Source organism: Phacochoerus africanus, chromosome X (genome assembly GCF_016906955.1).
Source record: "Phacochoerus africanus isolate WHEZ1 chromosome X, ROS_Pafr_v1, whole genome shotgun sequence".
NCBI lineage: Eukaryota > Metazoa > Chordata > Mammalia > Artiodactyla > Suidae > Phacochoerus > Phacochoerus africanus.
Window position 1 is genome coordinate 111,937,744 of NC_062560.1, and position 14,651 is coordinate 111,952,394.

The 14,651-nt window shown below is 39.5% G+C and overlaps 1 protein-coding gene across 1 annotated transcript; it reads right to left on the reverse strand.

The window, feature by feature from the left end:
• Positions 1 to 2,839: 2,839 nt before the first annotated feature.
• On the reverse strand, positions 2,840 to 3,763 carry LOC125118120 (olfactory receptor 1052-like). The gene has a single exon (XM_047764257.1). It carries the CDS (start codon positions 3,761 to 3,763, stop codon positions 2,840 to 2,842), a length of 924 nt encoding a protein of 307 aa, XP_047620213.1.
• Positions 3,764 to 14,651: the final 10,888 nt, after the last annotated feature.

A 14,651-nucleotide genomic window follows, 5' to 3' on the forward strand; every position in this document is an offset into this window, starting at 1 on the left:
TGTTTTTGTATGTCTTTTGTTCCCCTTTCTTCTTTTGTTCTCTTGTGATTTGATGACTATCTTTTGTGTTATACTTGATTACTTTTTCTTTTTTGTGTGTCTATCTAGTATAGATTTTTGGTTTAGCAGTTACCATGAGGTTTTGGTATAGCAGTCTCTCTCTCTCTCTCTCTCTGTCTCTCTCCATGTATATATAATATATATAAAAATAATAGATTGTTTTCAATTATATATATATATGATTGTTTTAAGTTGCTCATCTCTTAAGTTCAAATACATTTTAGATACCCTGCATTTGCACTCTTTTCTCCTCATGATTACTGGTTTTGATATTTTACATTTAATTGCTCTGCACATCCTTCATTTGCTTATTTTGGATATAGATGATTTTACTACTTTTGTCTTTTAACCTCCCTACTACCTTTGTAATGTGTTTGATTTCCTCCATTAATTGTGTTTTTTCTTTACCAGTAAGCTTTCCATTTTGTAATTTTCTTGTTTCTAGTTGTGGCCTTTTCTTTTCAGCCTAGAGAATTTCCTTAAGCATTTGTTGTAAAGTTAATTTGGTGGTGTTGAATTCTTTTAGCTTTTGCTTCTCTGTAAATCTTGTGATTCTCCATCAAATCTGAATGAGAGCATTGCTGGGTATGTATTATTAGGTGTATGTTTTTCTCTTTCCTCACTTTACATATATCATGCCACTCCCTTGTGGCCCGCAGAGTTTGTGCTGAAAAAAATCAGCTAATAGCCTTATGAGATTTCCCTTGTATATAACTTGTTGCTTTTTCTTTGTTGCTTTTGATATTCTTTCTCTTTAATTTTTGTCATTTTGAATACAATGTGTCTTGGTGTTTTCCTCTGTGTGTTAATCTTATATGGGACTCTCCATGCTCCCTGGACTTGGGTGACTATTTCCTTCCCCAGGTTAGGGAAGTTTTCAGCTATTATCTCTTCAAAATTTTTCTCAGGCCCTTCCTCTGTTCTCTCTCCTTCAGGGGCCCTATAATGTGAATATTAGTATGCTGATATTGTCCTAGAAATCTTTTAAACTGTCCTCATTTGTTTTCATTCTTTTTTTCCGTTTGGTGTCAGTGATTTCCACTACCCTGTCTTCCAGCTTACTGCTCTGTTCTTCTGCCTCATTTAGTCTACCTTTGATTCTTTTAGTATATTTTTCATTTTGGTTATTGCATTCTTAAATCCATGGGGTCGATCTTTATATTTTCTAATTCTTTGCTAATTACCTAATTTATTGCTCTGTGTATCCATTCTCCTGAGTTCTTTGATCCTCTTTATGATCATGACTCTGAACTCTTTCTCAAGTAGATTATCTATCTCCACATCACTCAGTTCTTCTGGGGTTTGATCTTATTTCTTTGTCTGAAACACATTCCTCTCTTGCCTCATTTTGTCTAAATTGTGATTTGTACTTTTAAATCTGTAAAATGTTGGTTATGTTTCTCAACCTTGGAGAAGTGGCCCTCTATAGGAAATTTCCTGTGTCTTAGCAGTACAGTTCCCTTGTGCCACCCAAGTACCAAAGACCAGATGGTCCCAGGGTAGGTCTTATTCTATGTTAGTTCTGCAAGCTGATGGATCATAGTTTTCTTGCTTCTGGTATCTTCCCCTTGGTGGGTGAGGCTGGTCTAGACACTTAAATAAGCTTCCTGATGGGAGGAGGTGGTGCCTGCCCCCTAGTGGGGGGGGGGGCTGGGTCTCGGTCCTCTGGTGGGCAGGGTCATGTCTAAGAGCATGTCTAGTAGTGGCCGTCAGTTCAGGAAGTCTTCATGCAGCTTGCCTGCTGATGTGTGGGGCTTTGTTCCTCCCGCGTTTGTTGTTTGGCCTGAGTGTGACAGCACTGGAGTCTACAGGTTGCTGGGTGGGGCCATGTCTTAGTGCCAAAATGTCAGCCTCTAGGATAGCTCATGCAGATGAATGTTCCCTGATATGTACACCACCAGTATCTGTGTCCTTAGGGTGGGCCACAGCTGCTCCTCACCTCCCCAGGAGATCCTCCAAGACCAGCAGGTATGTCTGACCCAGGCTCCTATGAAATTATTTGCTTTTGCCCTTGGTCCTAGTGCATGTGAGACTTTGTGTGCACCCTTTAAGAGTGAAGTCTCTATTTCCCTCAATCCTGTGGAGTTCCTACAATCAAAACCTACTAACCTTCAAAGCAAAATACTCTGGGGGCTCCTCTTCCTGGCACCAGACCCCTAGACTGGGGAGCCTCACATGGGAATCATAACTCCCATTCATGTGGGAGAACCTCTGTAACACAATTACTCTCCAATGTGTGGGACACCCAAACAGGAGATATGGGATTTGATTATAACACAAGTCTGCCCCTCCTATCAGTCTTATTTTGGTTCCCTCATTTTGCCTTTGGCTGTAGAGGATCTTTTCTGATAGGTTTTAGTCTTTTCCAACAATTCTGCAGATTGTTGTGATTTTGGTGTTCTCCTGAGAGGAGGTGAGCTTAGGGTCCTTCTAGTCCACTATCTTGGCCTCTCTCCCAACAATTCTTTTGTATTTTTAAAGTCCACACTCACAGCATATGAAAGTTCAAAGGCCAGGGATTGAATCTGAGCTGCAACTGTGACCTATGCAGCTGCAGCAATGCCAGATCCTTTAACCCACTATGCCAGGCCAGGGATCAAACCCGTACCTCTGCAGCAACCCAAGATACTGCTGTCGGATTCCTAATCCACTGCACTACAGCAGGAATTCCACAACTATTCTTAAAAGGCTTTATTTGCAGGCAAAGAAAATGTTGTGAATAGAACTGTGAGGAAGTCTTCATAGAACATATCACATTTTTGAGACACAGAATGGGAGATTATAGACTTTGCTTCAGTCTTTTCCAAAGAGCAACCTTCACTTCCTGGTTTCTCAAACTGTAGATAAGAGGATTTAACAGTGGGATCACCATTGTATAAAACACTGAGACCACTTGATTTCCTGCCTGGGATCCACGTTGAGAGGGCTGCAAGTAAGTGTACATTGTTGTCCCATAGTATAGGCCAACAGCAGTCAAGTGGGAAGCACATGTAGAGAAAGCTTTTTGTTTGCCAGAAACTGAGGGAATTCTCAGGATAGTCGTGAGGACAGACAGGTAGGAGACAAGGATCACCATAATGGAGATGATCAGGGTGAATCCTCCACAGCTGACAACCACAATTTGCGTGACCCAGGGATCTGAGCAAGCTAGTGCCAATAGTGGAGGGATATCACAGAAGAAGTGAGGAAGGACATATGGTTGACAGAATGATAGTTGTGTGATGGAAGATGTCACAGAAACCATGTTAACTAAGCCTCCAAGGTAGGATCCCGTTACCAAGAGGAGACAACGGACTCTAGCCATGGTGGTGTGGTAGAGCAATGGGTGACAGATGGCCATGTAGCGGTCATAGGCCATGGAAGCCAAAAGGTTGCATTCAGCAGAGGCAAAGATTATGAACAAGCCCATTTGAGTCATACATCCAAGGAAAGAAACAGCCTGCACCTTATATAACAAATTTGCTAAAGTCTTTGGGATGGTGATAGAAGAGAAACAGACATCAAGAAAGGACAGATTAGAGAGGAAAAAATACATGGGGGTGTGTAGGCAGGGACTAGCTCTGATCAAGACTACCAGGCCTAGATTCCCCCAAAGAGTCATAATATAAACAAGAAAGAAGACTCCAAATAGCAGGACTCCAAGCTGAGGGTTAGCTGTCATTCCAAGAAGGATGAAGTTGGTAACTATAGATGAATTCTCCATAAACACAAGCTGGGTATTATTCTTGGTAGTTAAGAGTCCTTTTGACATGCTTTAAGTGAGAAAATGATAGCAAACTAGATTATATAGGTTAAACAGTCCCACTCAAAACACATGAATCCATAGCACTCTCCAACCATTCCCCACATCTACATTCCCACTTTAAACACCTTCCCAAATAGTATCACTATTTCTCAAACATAACATTGAGAAAGTGAAGATAGGAGAAAAAAGAGGCAGGGGGAAAAAAGGTAAAGAAAATTCAGAAAGTAAAAGGAACACATAAGGAACAGAGTAAATGTCTACGATGCAAAGGATGCTTAATATTTGTTGAAGGATAAATGAGGTAGAAAGAAAAATAGATGTCATCAAGAGATGTTCTTTACTAATACAGCACTACAAACTCTTAGAAAACTTGGGGGTATGGAATTCCACCTCATTTCCCTCACTTTTCCAAATCAAGTTCAAAGGATTATTGCAGATAAGGTAACAATACAGGAAATCTGTCGGCGGATTTTATCTTGACAGATAGCTCCCCCTCTCTTCAGTGTTAGTGAGATTATTTCTTAAACAGAAGACGTCACAGATACTCACTACTTTGCTTGGTCAGTAGAGGGTTTTCCAGGATCCTGATCATCTCTTCACTCACAGATTGCTGCAGAATTAGAATGCCCCTAAATGGCCATCAGAAACTGAACTCAAGTCTGAAGGTATCATTTGTGTCCTGTGAGGAGCAACCAAAACATTCATGAAGTTCCTGACTGATGCCTTTAATCATGCCTTAGGCAATGGTGATGCAGGTATGCAAAACTAACTGAATTCCACAAGGGCTTGTCGGTCAGATCCATTTGAGCAAAGGACCAAGTCACGAAATAGCTGGAGTTAGGTAACACCGAGGCTAAGCGCATGGATTCTGTCCCTCTCTCTTTTGGCCACAGGATATTTCTAGTGCTGGCTTGCTCCTTCACACAAATGCCTGGCTCGTGCTGTGGATGAAACACCAAAGAAAAGAAGGGATAAATTCATGCAGACCCCTCTCCATTTGTAGCATTTCAACTAAATCAGAGCCCCTGTGGTTCACTGGATGGCCATTAGCGAGAGGTGTCTAGAAGGGATTCCTGCATTTGGTGAGAGGCTAGACAAAGAAACCTCACAGGGCTCTCCCAACTTTGATTCAAAAGAAAGCCATGTCTTTTAATTCACCACAAAAACATAGGTTCTTTATTTGGTACAGTAGTTAAGATGTCTGATTCTGGAGCTCTATGGACCTATTTGAATCCTGGCTTAGGAGATCACTGGTTCTGTGACTTACAACTTAACCTATGTAAGCTTTGGTGCACTAATCTGAAACAGAAGGGCACCAATACAACCTATGTCATGGGACAATAGTGAAGGTTATATTTCTTTTTATCACCACATTTGCATCATATGGAAGTTCCCGGGCCAGGGGTCAAATCAGAGCTGTACCTGCAGGTCTACACCACTTCTATGGCAACAATGGTTCCGAGCTGCATCTGTGACCTATGTGGCAGCTTGCGGCAATGCTGGATCCTTAACCCACTGAGAGAAGCCAGGGATCCAACCCGCATCCTCAGGAGACTACAACGGGTCCTTAACCACCCGAGCCACAATGAGAACTCCTAAATGAAACATTTTAAGTAAAGCACTTGGTACATATTAGGTGCTCACTGAATTCTACTCTCTTCATTGCTTTATGAACACTCCTACTTATGTTCTACTGATTCTTTTTTCCCTTTCCCTTTCACCAAATGGAATGAGAGGTATTGTTTTGTATATGCTATTATAATTTTAGACCAACAGAAGTGTCCTTGCACTTCTGAGATTATGGCTGAGGCATAATCTCTCATGCTCCGGTCTATAACCACCCCTCAGACACACACACAGACACACACACCCACACACACACACACAAAGAGCAACTTGCCAGAGTAGATGGAAGGAGTGTCTTTTACTTGTGGCAGAAATTCACTCCTTTTTGCTCTATTCAAACTGTTGGAGTTAACTCCTACTATTACTACTGCTGCTGCTGCTGCTGCTATTACTCAGCACAGCAGCCTGCCCAGGAGAATATTCAATAACTTCTAACTCCAAATGGGAAGATCAGAGGTGAAAATCCTGGGCGGAATGGAGACAATGGGTAGAACACTTCTTTTAGAGACAAAAAACATGAGTTCTAGTCCTGGTACTAATTTGTGTTCTCTTTCAGTGGAAAAGCCACTTAACCCCTCTGAGCCCCATATTTTCCCTTCTGAAAAACAGAAAAAACAATATCCACCATGCCTCTATTTAAGGGCTGGCATGAGGATCAAATAAGATAATGAATGTGAAAGCACTCTATAAACTCTGAAGGGTGATACAATACACATGGAACGGATCCCTATTATTATTCCATCATGGGAGGTGGGAGAGGGAGGAGGAATGCGTCAATATGATCATTTTCTGCTGCTTGCTTCAGCTCCTGCTTACAGAACTGCACTCTCTGCCCTCCCACTCACCCCCTACACACACATCATCTGCTCTGCCTCTCCACTGTGAAAGTTTCAACCTGTGAAGGCTTAAACAAATAGCTCTCCGTTTTTCATGTATTTTGAATCATAAAAAAGACAGGATTTCAATGTTAGTTTCACATCTTTGTATCATTTTTTAGATTTCCTATTTTAGGATAACGCTATTCCTTGACGTCGGTATGCGTTGTAGGCATTCAGTACGTATTACTTGAATGAATGAATGACTCCCTATTAATCTTTGGAACACAGTGAAATCTTTTTCTCTTAAGAGAAGATTGAATTGCTTTTTCTTCCCAAAGGAAACAAACATAGAAAATTAAGACTGTTTAAGGGAATGACTCGATACACCCCATCTGCACATGGCATTGCATTAACCAGTGCCAATATAACAGCCAGAATGGGTGTGTTACTAACTTGGCAATGTGACTTGGATATGTACTTACAGGAAATAATCAGGTACTCCTATTATTTGTTGAACAAGTAATCTTTCATGTTAAAAAAAAAAACCGCATTCATTCATTTATCCCCAGAGGCATGTAAATTTACCAGTTCTGTAAGAAAAAATTTTTGGTTATACCCTCTTTCCAATTTTTCACTTATGTAGTTCACAGGGACATCTTATCAAAATAACATTTAGAATTTAAATAAAGGCTCGGAATTCCCAATGTGGCTCCATAGGAACGAACCTGAGTAGTATTGATGAGGATGTGGGTTCGATCCCTGGCCTTACTCAGTGGGTAAAGGAGCTGGCATTGCTGTGAGCTGTGGTGTAGGGTGAAGACACAGCTCAGCAGCTGCAGCTCCAATTCAACCCCTAGCCTGGGAAGTTCCATATGTCTCAGGTGCAGCCCTCAAAGATACGTAAATAAATAAATAAAGGTTCACCTATTTACTTATCCAATAAAATTTCTTGAGTGTTTAACAATGCAATCTTTCAAAAGATCGTATAATCCAGCCAACACATTTCCAGAAGAAACAGAAGTCCAGAGAGGTTAAGAGACTCACCTGAAGTCTGACAATGAATTAGTGGGAGAGCTGGTGTTGGAACCCAGATCTCCTTGAACTTATTCAGTGACCTTTTCACAGTCCTATCTTGCTTTCCCCTTAATTTGTTTTTGGAAGTTATTCTGGATAGGACTTTCACCATTGGTACATTTATTCTTCCAATAACAGATGAAAGGTCATCCTCTGTGGCTATATTTGAGCTATACGATCTTGAGCAAATAGCTTGCTTTTCCTGGGTCCTAGTTTCTTCATCAATAAAATGAAGCAGATAGACTCAGGTGGTCTCTCAGGCTATTTCCAGATTTGAGCTGTAATTTCCCATGGCTCTGTTATTTAAACTGTACAAACATCATTGGTCATTCTCAATATCTGACAGAGGGATGCTAAAATAAAAAAATTCTGTAGTTCCATAAGTCTGGACTATACAAACCACCCTATGATACTCCGCTTCCTCAGCCCTCACAGTGACAGGGATGTCCTACTGATTTCTGATCTTTGTGCAAGGCACTAAGGACCAGTGAGGGAAGTGCATGGGAGGGATGTTTCCAAACTCCCTAGCCACCTTAAGGCTAGGGCAATGATCTGGTCAAAGCATCCAGGTTATGTCACATTCTAACCCTGTGATCTTAGACAAATTTTTCAACCTCTCTACCATCAATTCCCTTATCTAAAGTGGAAATATATTACCTAATTGAAGTGACTATTTTGAAGATTAAATAAGAAAAACTATTCAGAGTGCTTAACAAATATTTAGGTGCTTGATACATGTTGCTTTTGCTTCTCCTTAAAAGTCCATTTTTTAAATTTTATGATTCTATGTATATGAAAGGTCCAGAATAGGCAAATCTTTTTCTGCCTATTCTGGACCTTTCATATATATCTATAGAGGCAAGAAGTAGATTCGTGGTTGCCAAAGTCTCGAGGAATGGTGTGGGAATGGTAGGTGTGGAGGTTTCTGTTTGTTTTGACTAAAAGCTATCTGATTTAATAAAAACCTATGGACTTACACTTCTTTTGGCTTTTTAGGGCTGCACCCATAGCATATGGAAGTTCCCAGGCTAGGGGTCGAATTGGAGCTGTAGCTGCTGGCCTATACCACACCCACAGCAATGCGGGATCCGAACCACGTCGGTGTCCTACACCACAGCTCATGGCAAAGACAGATCCTTAACCCGCTGAACGAGGCTAGGTATCGAACCCACGTCCTCATGGATACTAGTCGGGTTTGCTAACCACTGAGCCACAACGGGAACTCTGGACTTAGACTTTTAATAGGTCTTAAACTTTTGACCTTTATGTTGCCAAGGACCTTATTGTTCCTTTATTTCAATATCCAGCATGATTACACGTTTCTCACTCTTTTTTTGGTGATGAAAATGCACTAAAATTGTGGTGAAGAAGTTCCCATTGTGGCTCAGTGGGTTAAGAACCAGACATAGTGTCCGTGAGGATGAGGGTTTGATCCCTGGCCTTGTTCAACATGCTAAGGATCCAGTGTTGCCACAAGCTGCAGCATAGGTCACAGATGCAGCTCAGATCTGGTGCTGCTGTGGCTGATGCATAGGCTGGCAGCTGCAGCTCGGATCTGACCCCTAGTCCAAGAACTTCCATAGGCCTCAGGTGCAGCCATAAAAAAATAAAATAAGATAAAATTGTGGGAAGGTTGCACAATTCTGAATATACTAAAAAAACTATTGAATGTACACACATTCACATGTGCATCTTGTATGGTATGTGAATTATATCTCATGAAATCTGTGACCAAAAAATGTAATCCTGATGAATACTAGCAAAAAAAAGCCTACTATAGAGTGGTCATTCTTGGCTGCATCTAAATCCTTCTACTGACCTGCAGCAGAGAGCCCTGGTAAGCACTGGATGAGATCATTAATTTAAAAGTACTTTGAAAAATTTGAAGATGACAAAAGAAGTGTATTCAAAGGAAATGATAAAATTATAATTAGAGAAATAAAGATATGAATAAACAGAAAGAGACACCTTGCTCCCAACTGGCAAGGCTAAAATATAAGAAAGATGAGAGTCCCTAAGTTAATATATAGATATAATGCAATGTCAATGTAATATACTACAGGATGTTTACTAGACCATGACAAATTTATAGTAAAATTCACCTGGATGAATAGTAAGACAAAAATGCCAAAATATTATTTTTAGTAATGATAGAGATTGTAGATAGCCTCTCAAGTTTCAAACATCATTACAAAGCCATACATATAAAAAAGACCATTTGGCATTAGGTTGAAAACAAGACTGACCAATGAAATAGCATATTTTAGAGAAAGAGAACCGAATACATAAAAACATGTCCAGCTGGCTAGAAAGAACACACAGACACAGGGACCCACAGTCAGACACACGCACACACACACACACACACACACACACACACACACACACACACTGTAAAGGAAGCACTAACTGATAAATACAATTGAGAAAACTGTGTATCCGTAAAAAGAGAAGTGAATTTGGATATGTATCTCATATCATATATTTCAATAAATTCCAGATGGATCAAAAACGTAAACATAAAAATCTAAACTGAAACTAGAAAAACAATGAACAATATTGTTTAGCTAGTGTACCTATTGGGAAAAAAATGGAGGCTAACATCAAAGCCAGGATGATGTGTTCAAATACATGACTAAAAAAAATTTATGCACACTGTACTACAACAAAATGAAGATCAAAAAGGAAACAACCAAAAGGGGGAAATAGGCAATTGAGCAGAACTTTTAAAATACATCAGTCAGAACATACAAATAAATATTGAGAGATTCCAAATAATGAGCAACTGAGAGACAGCTAAATACACCATTGGCTATTAACAGGCTAGTTGGCTGTATAATTACTAGAAACACCCAAAAGAAATACATTTGTGAAATTACCTTAAGCCACATAAGACCATGACCACACATGGAAAATGTCGGACAGGCAAACAGAGTGCTGGCTAGCTGAAATGTTTAATTCAGTAAAGTTGCTCAAGTTCATGATGTTAAAAAGTCCACACCCCTATGTAAATATGAATGCCAAGACCAACCAACAAGTATTTAACCTGATCTTTCTATGGGATTAAAGTCTCAGGGTCAGGAAAACTGTGCACATTGAGTCTCTGCAGTGTCTTTAAGAAAGTAAGAGTGGCGGTTGCTTGTGGCTACTGCAAGGGGGCTGGAGCCATTGTCCCTTCCACTTTCACATCTTCTATGAACACAAGTCATCTGCTTGATGTGCCACTCTCTCCTTTCTTCACTCACTTGCCCCCTCGCATCCTAGCCCACTAAATCCTCTTCGATTTCACAAAGCAATTGAAATGCCTTGTCTCCAAAATCCCTGAGTAATGGGACAGGAGTTAGGAGGACTCTAAACATCTGTCTTGTTTTACTAAGTCTACTGACAAGGAGAAAGAAATGCTCTCAGGATTGGGAACCTTAGTTTATGTAAGCTTGGAATTCATCAGCTCTTATTTCTGCCTGTTACCTTCTTACCCAAATTTATTGTGTGTTCCCTCTGTGGACATAAAATAGAAATGTGAAAAGCAATTTAGAGTCACTCAAAGAAAAACCTGTCTCTCTGCCTGAAGATTTTCAAGTTCTGGGCCCCAGGCAGACATATTAAAATAGATCCGTTTTTACCATATGACCAAAATCAGTGGCTCTTGATGAAAAAGCCCACCCCATTGTTCACTCTCCTCCACTCCAAATGTAGGGATTTCAACAAAATGCACAATGCCACTAAACTCACCTGCAATGTCTTATTGTTATCGAGGACACATCCGGCATTTCGTGCTTCTCCCTCAACTATTTCTCCTGAGAGGACTGAGGCTTTTAGATTGTTGGACTTCTATCCATATAAATAGCCACTCATCAGCCAACTGTGTGGTATTCAGCACAAGCAACATACATCATATAACAAAGAACCATTCTCCCTTGAGAGAATCTAAGGCTAATTGAAAGGCTGCTGTGAAAATAATCTCTCTTTCATAATCATATCTTATGTTTTTGCAAATGTTAAAAAAACTCAAGCCATTAACTTTTTCATCCAAATCTAACTCAAATCTGTTCTTATCCTTTCATTGTCTTAACATCCCTATAAGATTAGTAGGGTAGTGTTGGTTCATACTTCACGTATCTGGGCTGATTAGGATCAGGCCCTATATACAGGCCTCAAATTAGAAAGAGCAATGGGGAGTTCCCATTGTGGTACAGCGGAAACCAATCCAACTAGTATCTATGAGGATGTGCGTTCAATCCTGGCCTTGCTCAGTGTATTGGGGATCCAGTGGTGTTGCCGTGAGCTGTGGTGTAATTCACAGACATGGCTTGGGTCCTGTGTTGCTGTGGCTGCGGTGTAGGCCAGCAGTTACAGATCCAATTCAACCCCTACCCTGGGAACTTCCGTATGGCGCAAGTTCAGCCCTAAAAAGCAAAAAAAAAAAAAAAAAAAAAAAAAGAAGAAGAAGAAGAAGAAGAAGAAAGAAAGAAAGAGCAATATAGCAATGGGCAGATTGTTTAAAGAGATGGGCCTTGGCCTCAGCTCTGCCACTAAGCAGCTGATGGACCTTCGGCTAATTACTCCCCCTTTCTGGTCCTTGGTTTCTGTAAACCAAGATATTCAACTGGACAATTTACAGTGAGTTGTTTTATTTTTTTATTTTTATTTTTTGACTTCTAAGATTCAATGAGTTTAAGTTCACAGGCATGTTTCAGAGGTAACCCACTATGCACAAAAGGGAGTATCATAAAGTTGAAAGTATACTGGCTTGCAGTATAACAAAACTGAGTGTGAGTCTTGGATTTACCACTAACTAGCAGTGTTACTTAAGCCAAGTTGCCCTCTCTGAGACTTAGCTTTCTTGTCTGTAAAGAGGTGATAGTAATATTAACCTCATATGGGCATTGTGATTATTAAATATGAAAACAGGGGTTCTCGTAATGGCTCAGTGGTTAACAAATCTGACTAACATCCATGAGGACGCATGTTCAATCCTTGCTCAGTGGGTTAAGGATCCGGCGTTGCCGTGAGCTGTGGTGTAAGTTGCAGATGTGGCTCAGATGTGGTGTTGCTGTGGCTCTGGCGTAGGCCAGTGGCTACAGCGCCGATTCAACCCCTAGCCTGGGAACCTCCATATGCCGCGGGTGCGGCCCTAAAAAGCAAAACAAACAAACAAACAAAAAACCCAAAAAAGAAAACATAGGTAAAGCACATGGCACATGATAGCCTCTCAATAAATGGTAGCCAATATTAGCTACTATATAGGTTAATACACTAGCTTTCTCTACATAATGTATTTATCCATTACTTATTTCTAAATACTCTTATCTTTCTAGCTCTCAAAAGAAATATGAATCTTCTCTACTTTCCCAGTCAAAGAATAGCTGAGCAAGAGTGTAATTACTATATTATGAACCTGATTTTATATATAATGAAACTAAAGTTATATGACTAGTCTAACATTACACAGTGACTTAATGACAGGGCTGAATCTAAAGCTGAATCCCCAGGTCAGTAGATTTTATCACTCAACTGATACCCTTTAGACTGGGATGTACCGCTTTAACTGTTTGTGGTGTCAGGCAATAACAATAATGATTTTCATTCACGTTATTCCTTAGCTAAGTCTATGCAAGAAGAGCAAAATAGAATTATTATCATCTGAATAACTCAGACTAAAATTTTTCTCTAAATCTGGGACCAAAGAGCCAGATGAAAAATGCTTGTGCAGTTGTAGAGGAAGCAGGGCAAATTAATGCCAAAGCTTCCATGCTTGTATCTACTCTTGTTCTCCTCCACTTAGTCTGACCAGCTGAGTGAAAGGTGCCACTGTCCATTTAGCCAGTAACCTAGCAGTCATGCCTAACACCTTAATACTTCCCTCCTTTTCCACTCCTCCCTTATTCAAAGGTAACCAAGTCCTTCTAATTCTATCTTCTAAATTCTTTTAGACTCTATTCAATTTGTTCTATCCCCTCTACTACGTGATAATTTTTTCTCACCTGGACTATTGCAACAATCTACTAACGGGTCTCCATTTGACTTTTCATATTTCTCTAAAATAAATTTACTATGCACAGCCAGTTGGTTTTTTAAAACAAAAATTGGAAACAAGAAACATAAAAACATAAGAAAAGAGTGAAAATGTATGTATATGATTATGTATCTTATCTTGTATAACTCTTTTCCTTGAGTCACTATCTCATTTTTATTTTACTAATTTGCTATATCATTATTCTCACTTTTTCCTACAGACACTCAGATATTAGGACCACAAATATCATTTTTGCAAATAGTAAAATATGTCAGATTAATTTATTCAACAATATTTACTGAGTATTTAGTATGTCTTGGGCTCTAGTAATGCACAGTGAACAAGACAGACAATATCTCTATTTTCATGAAACATGCATACTTGTAGACAAGAGACATGCAGTAAATATATAATACAGTGAAAGTGCCACAATAAATGTGTTAAATGCCATGATGAAAAATAACAGAGAGTTTCCAGTTGAGTGCAGTGGATTAGAAATTCACATTTATCTATAAATGACATAAAAGAACTACTTTAGATCTGTAAACTCATGAGAAACAAAACAGGGAAGAATATGAAAACATTAACATTTTAGGAAATGGAAAACTGAAGATCAAATATTAACTGATTATCAGACCTGAGAAACCTGGATCCTAAACTAGCAGTGAGAAAATGAACAATACAATTTGTACCAAGGAAACTAGCAGCATCAAATCAGCATCTGATACTTCTGTAAGTGAGGATGAAAGTGGGAAATTTGGGAATTAGTGGAAAGGTGATTTGTGAAGCAATTAGCCATCTAGATCTACTTCATTATTCTTCTTACTTGGATAAGTCCCCTACATACTTCCCTCTCATAGAAGACTAGTGACTTATTCTCTGATAATTAAAATGGGAGGTGTTTGGACAAGATGTCTCAGATAGAACTGAGTGTGAGATTAGGTGAAAGCCTAGCTATATATACTGCATGTTGAGAACACTAGCCTTCTACTTGGTTCCCAGAAACCTGTAGCCAAGGCTTATAACCCCTAGGTAGAAGATTGAAAAATCATTTTCTCAGGGAATTTAAGCAGACTTATAGAAAATTAATCTGAAAGGGATCAAACCAAATCATCCTACAGTAGGACCCACTATGACAAAAAACTTTTAATCATTTTCATGTTCCATTCAAACATAACCAAATATCCAAGGATCCCAAGACATAGGATTCTTAAAAATTCTTTCATGAAGGGTAGAAATCAAAACAAACAAGAAAAAAAAAACAATTTAGAGAAAACATTTCAGGGAGATGAGAGGGTTAAAAATCTTTAAG

Coding starts and splice junctions, on each gene's coding strand:
- LOC125118120 (XM_047764257.1), bottom strand. CDS start 3,763: ATGGAGAATTCATCTATAGTTACCAACTTCATCCTTCTTGGAATGACA.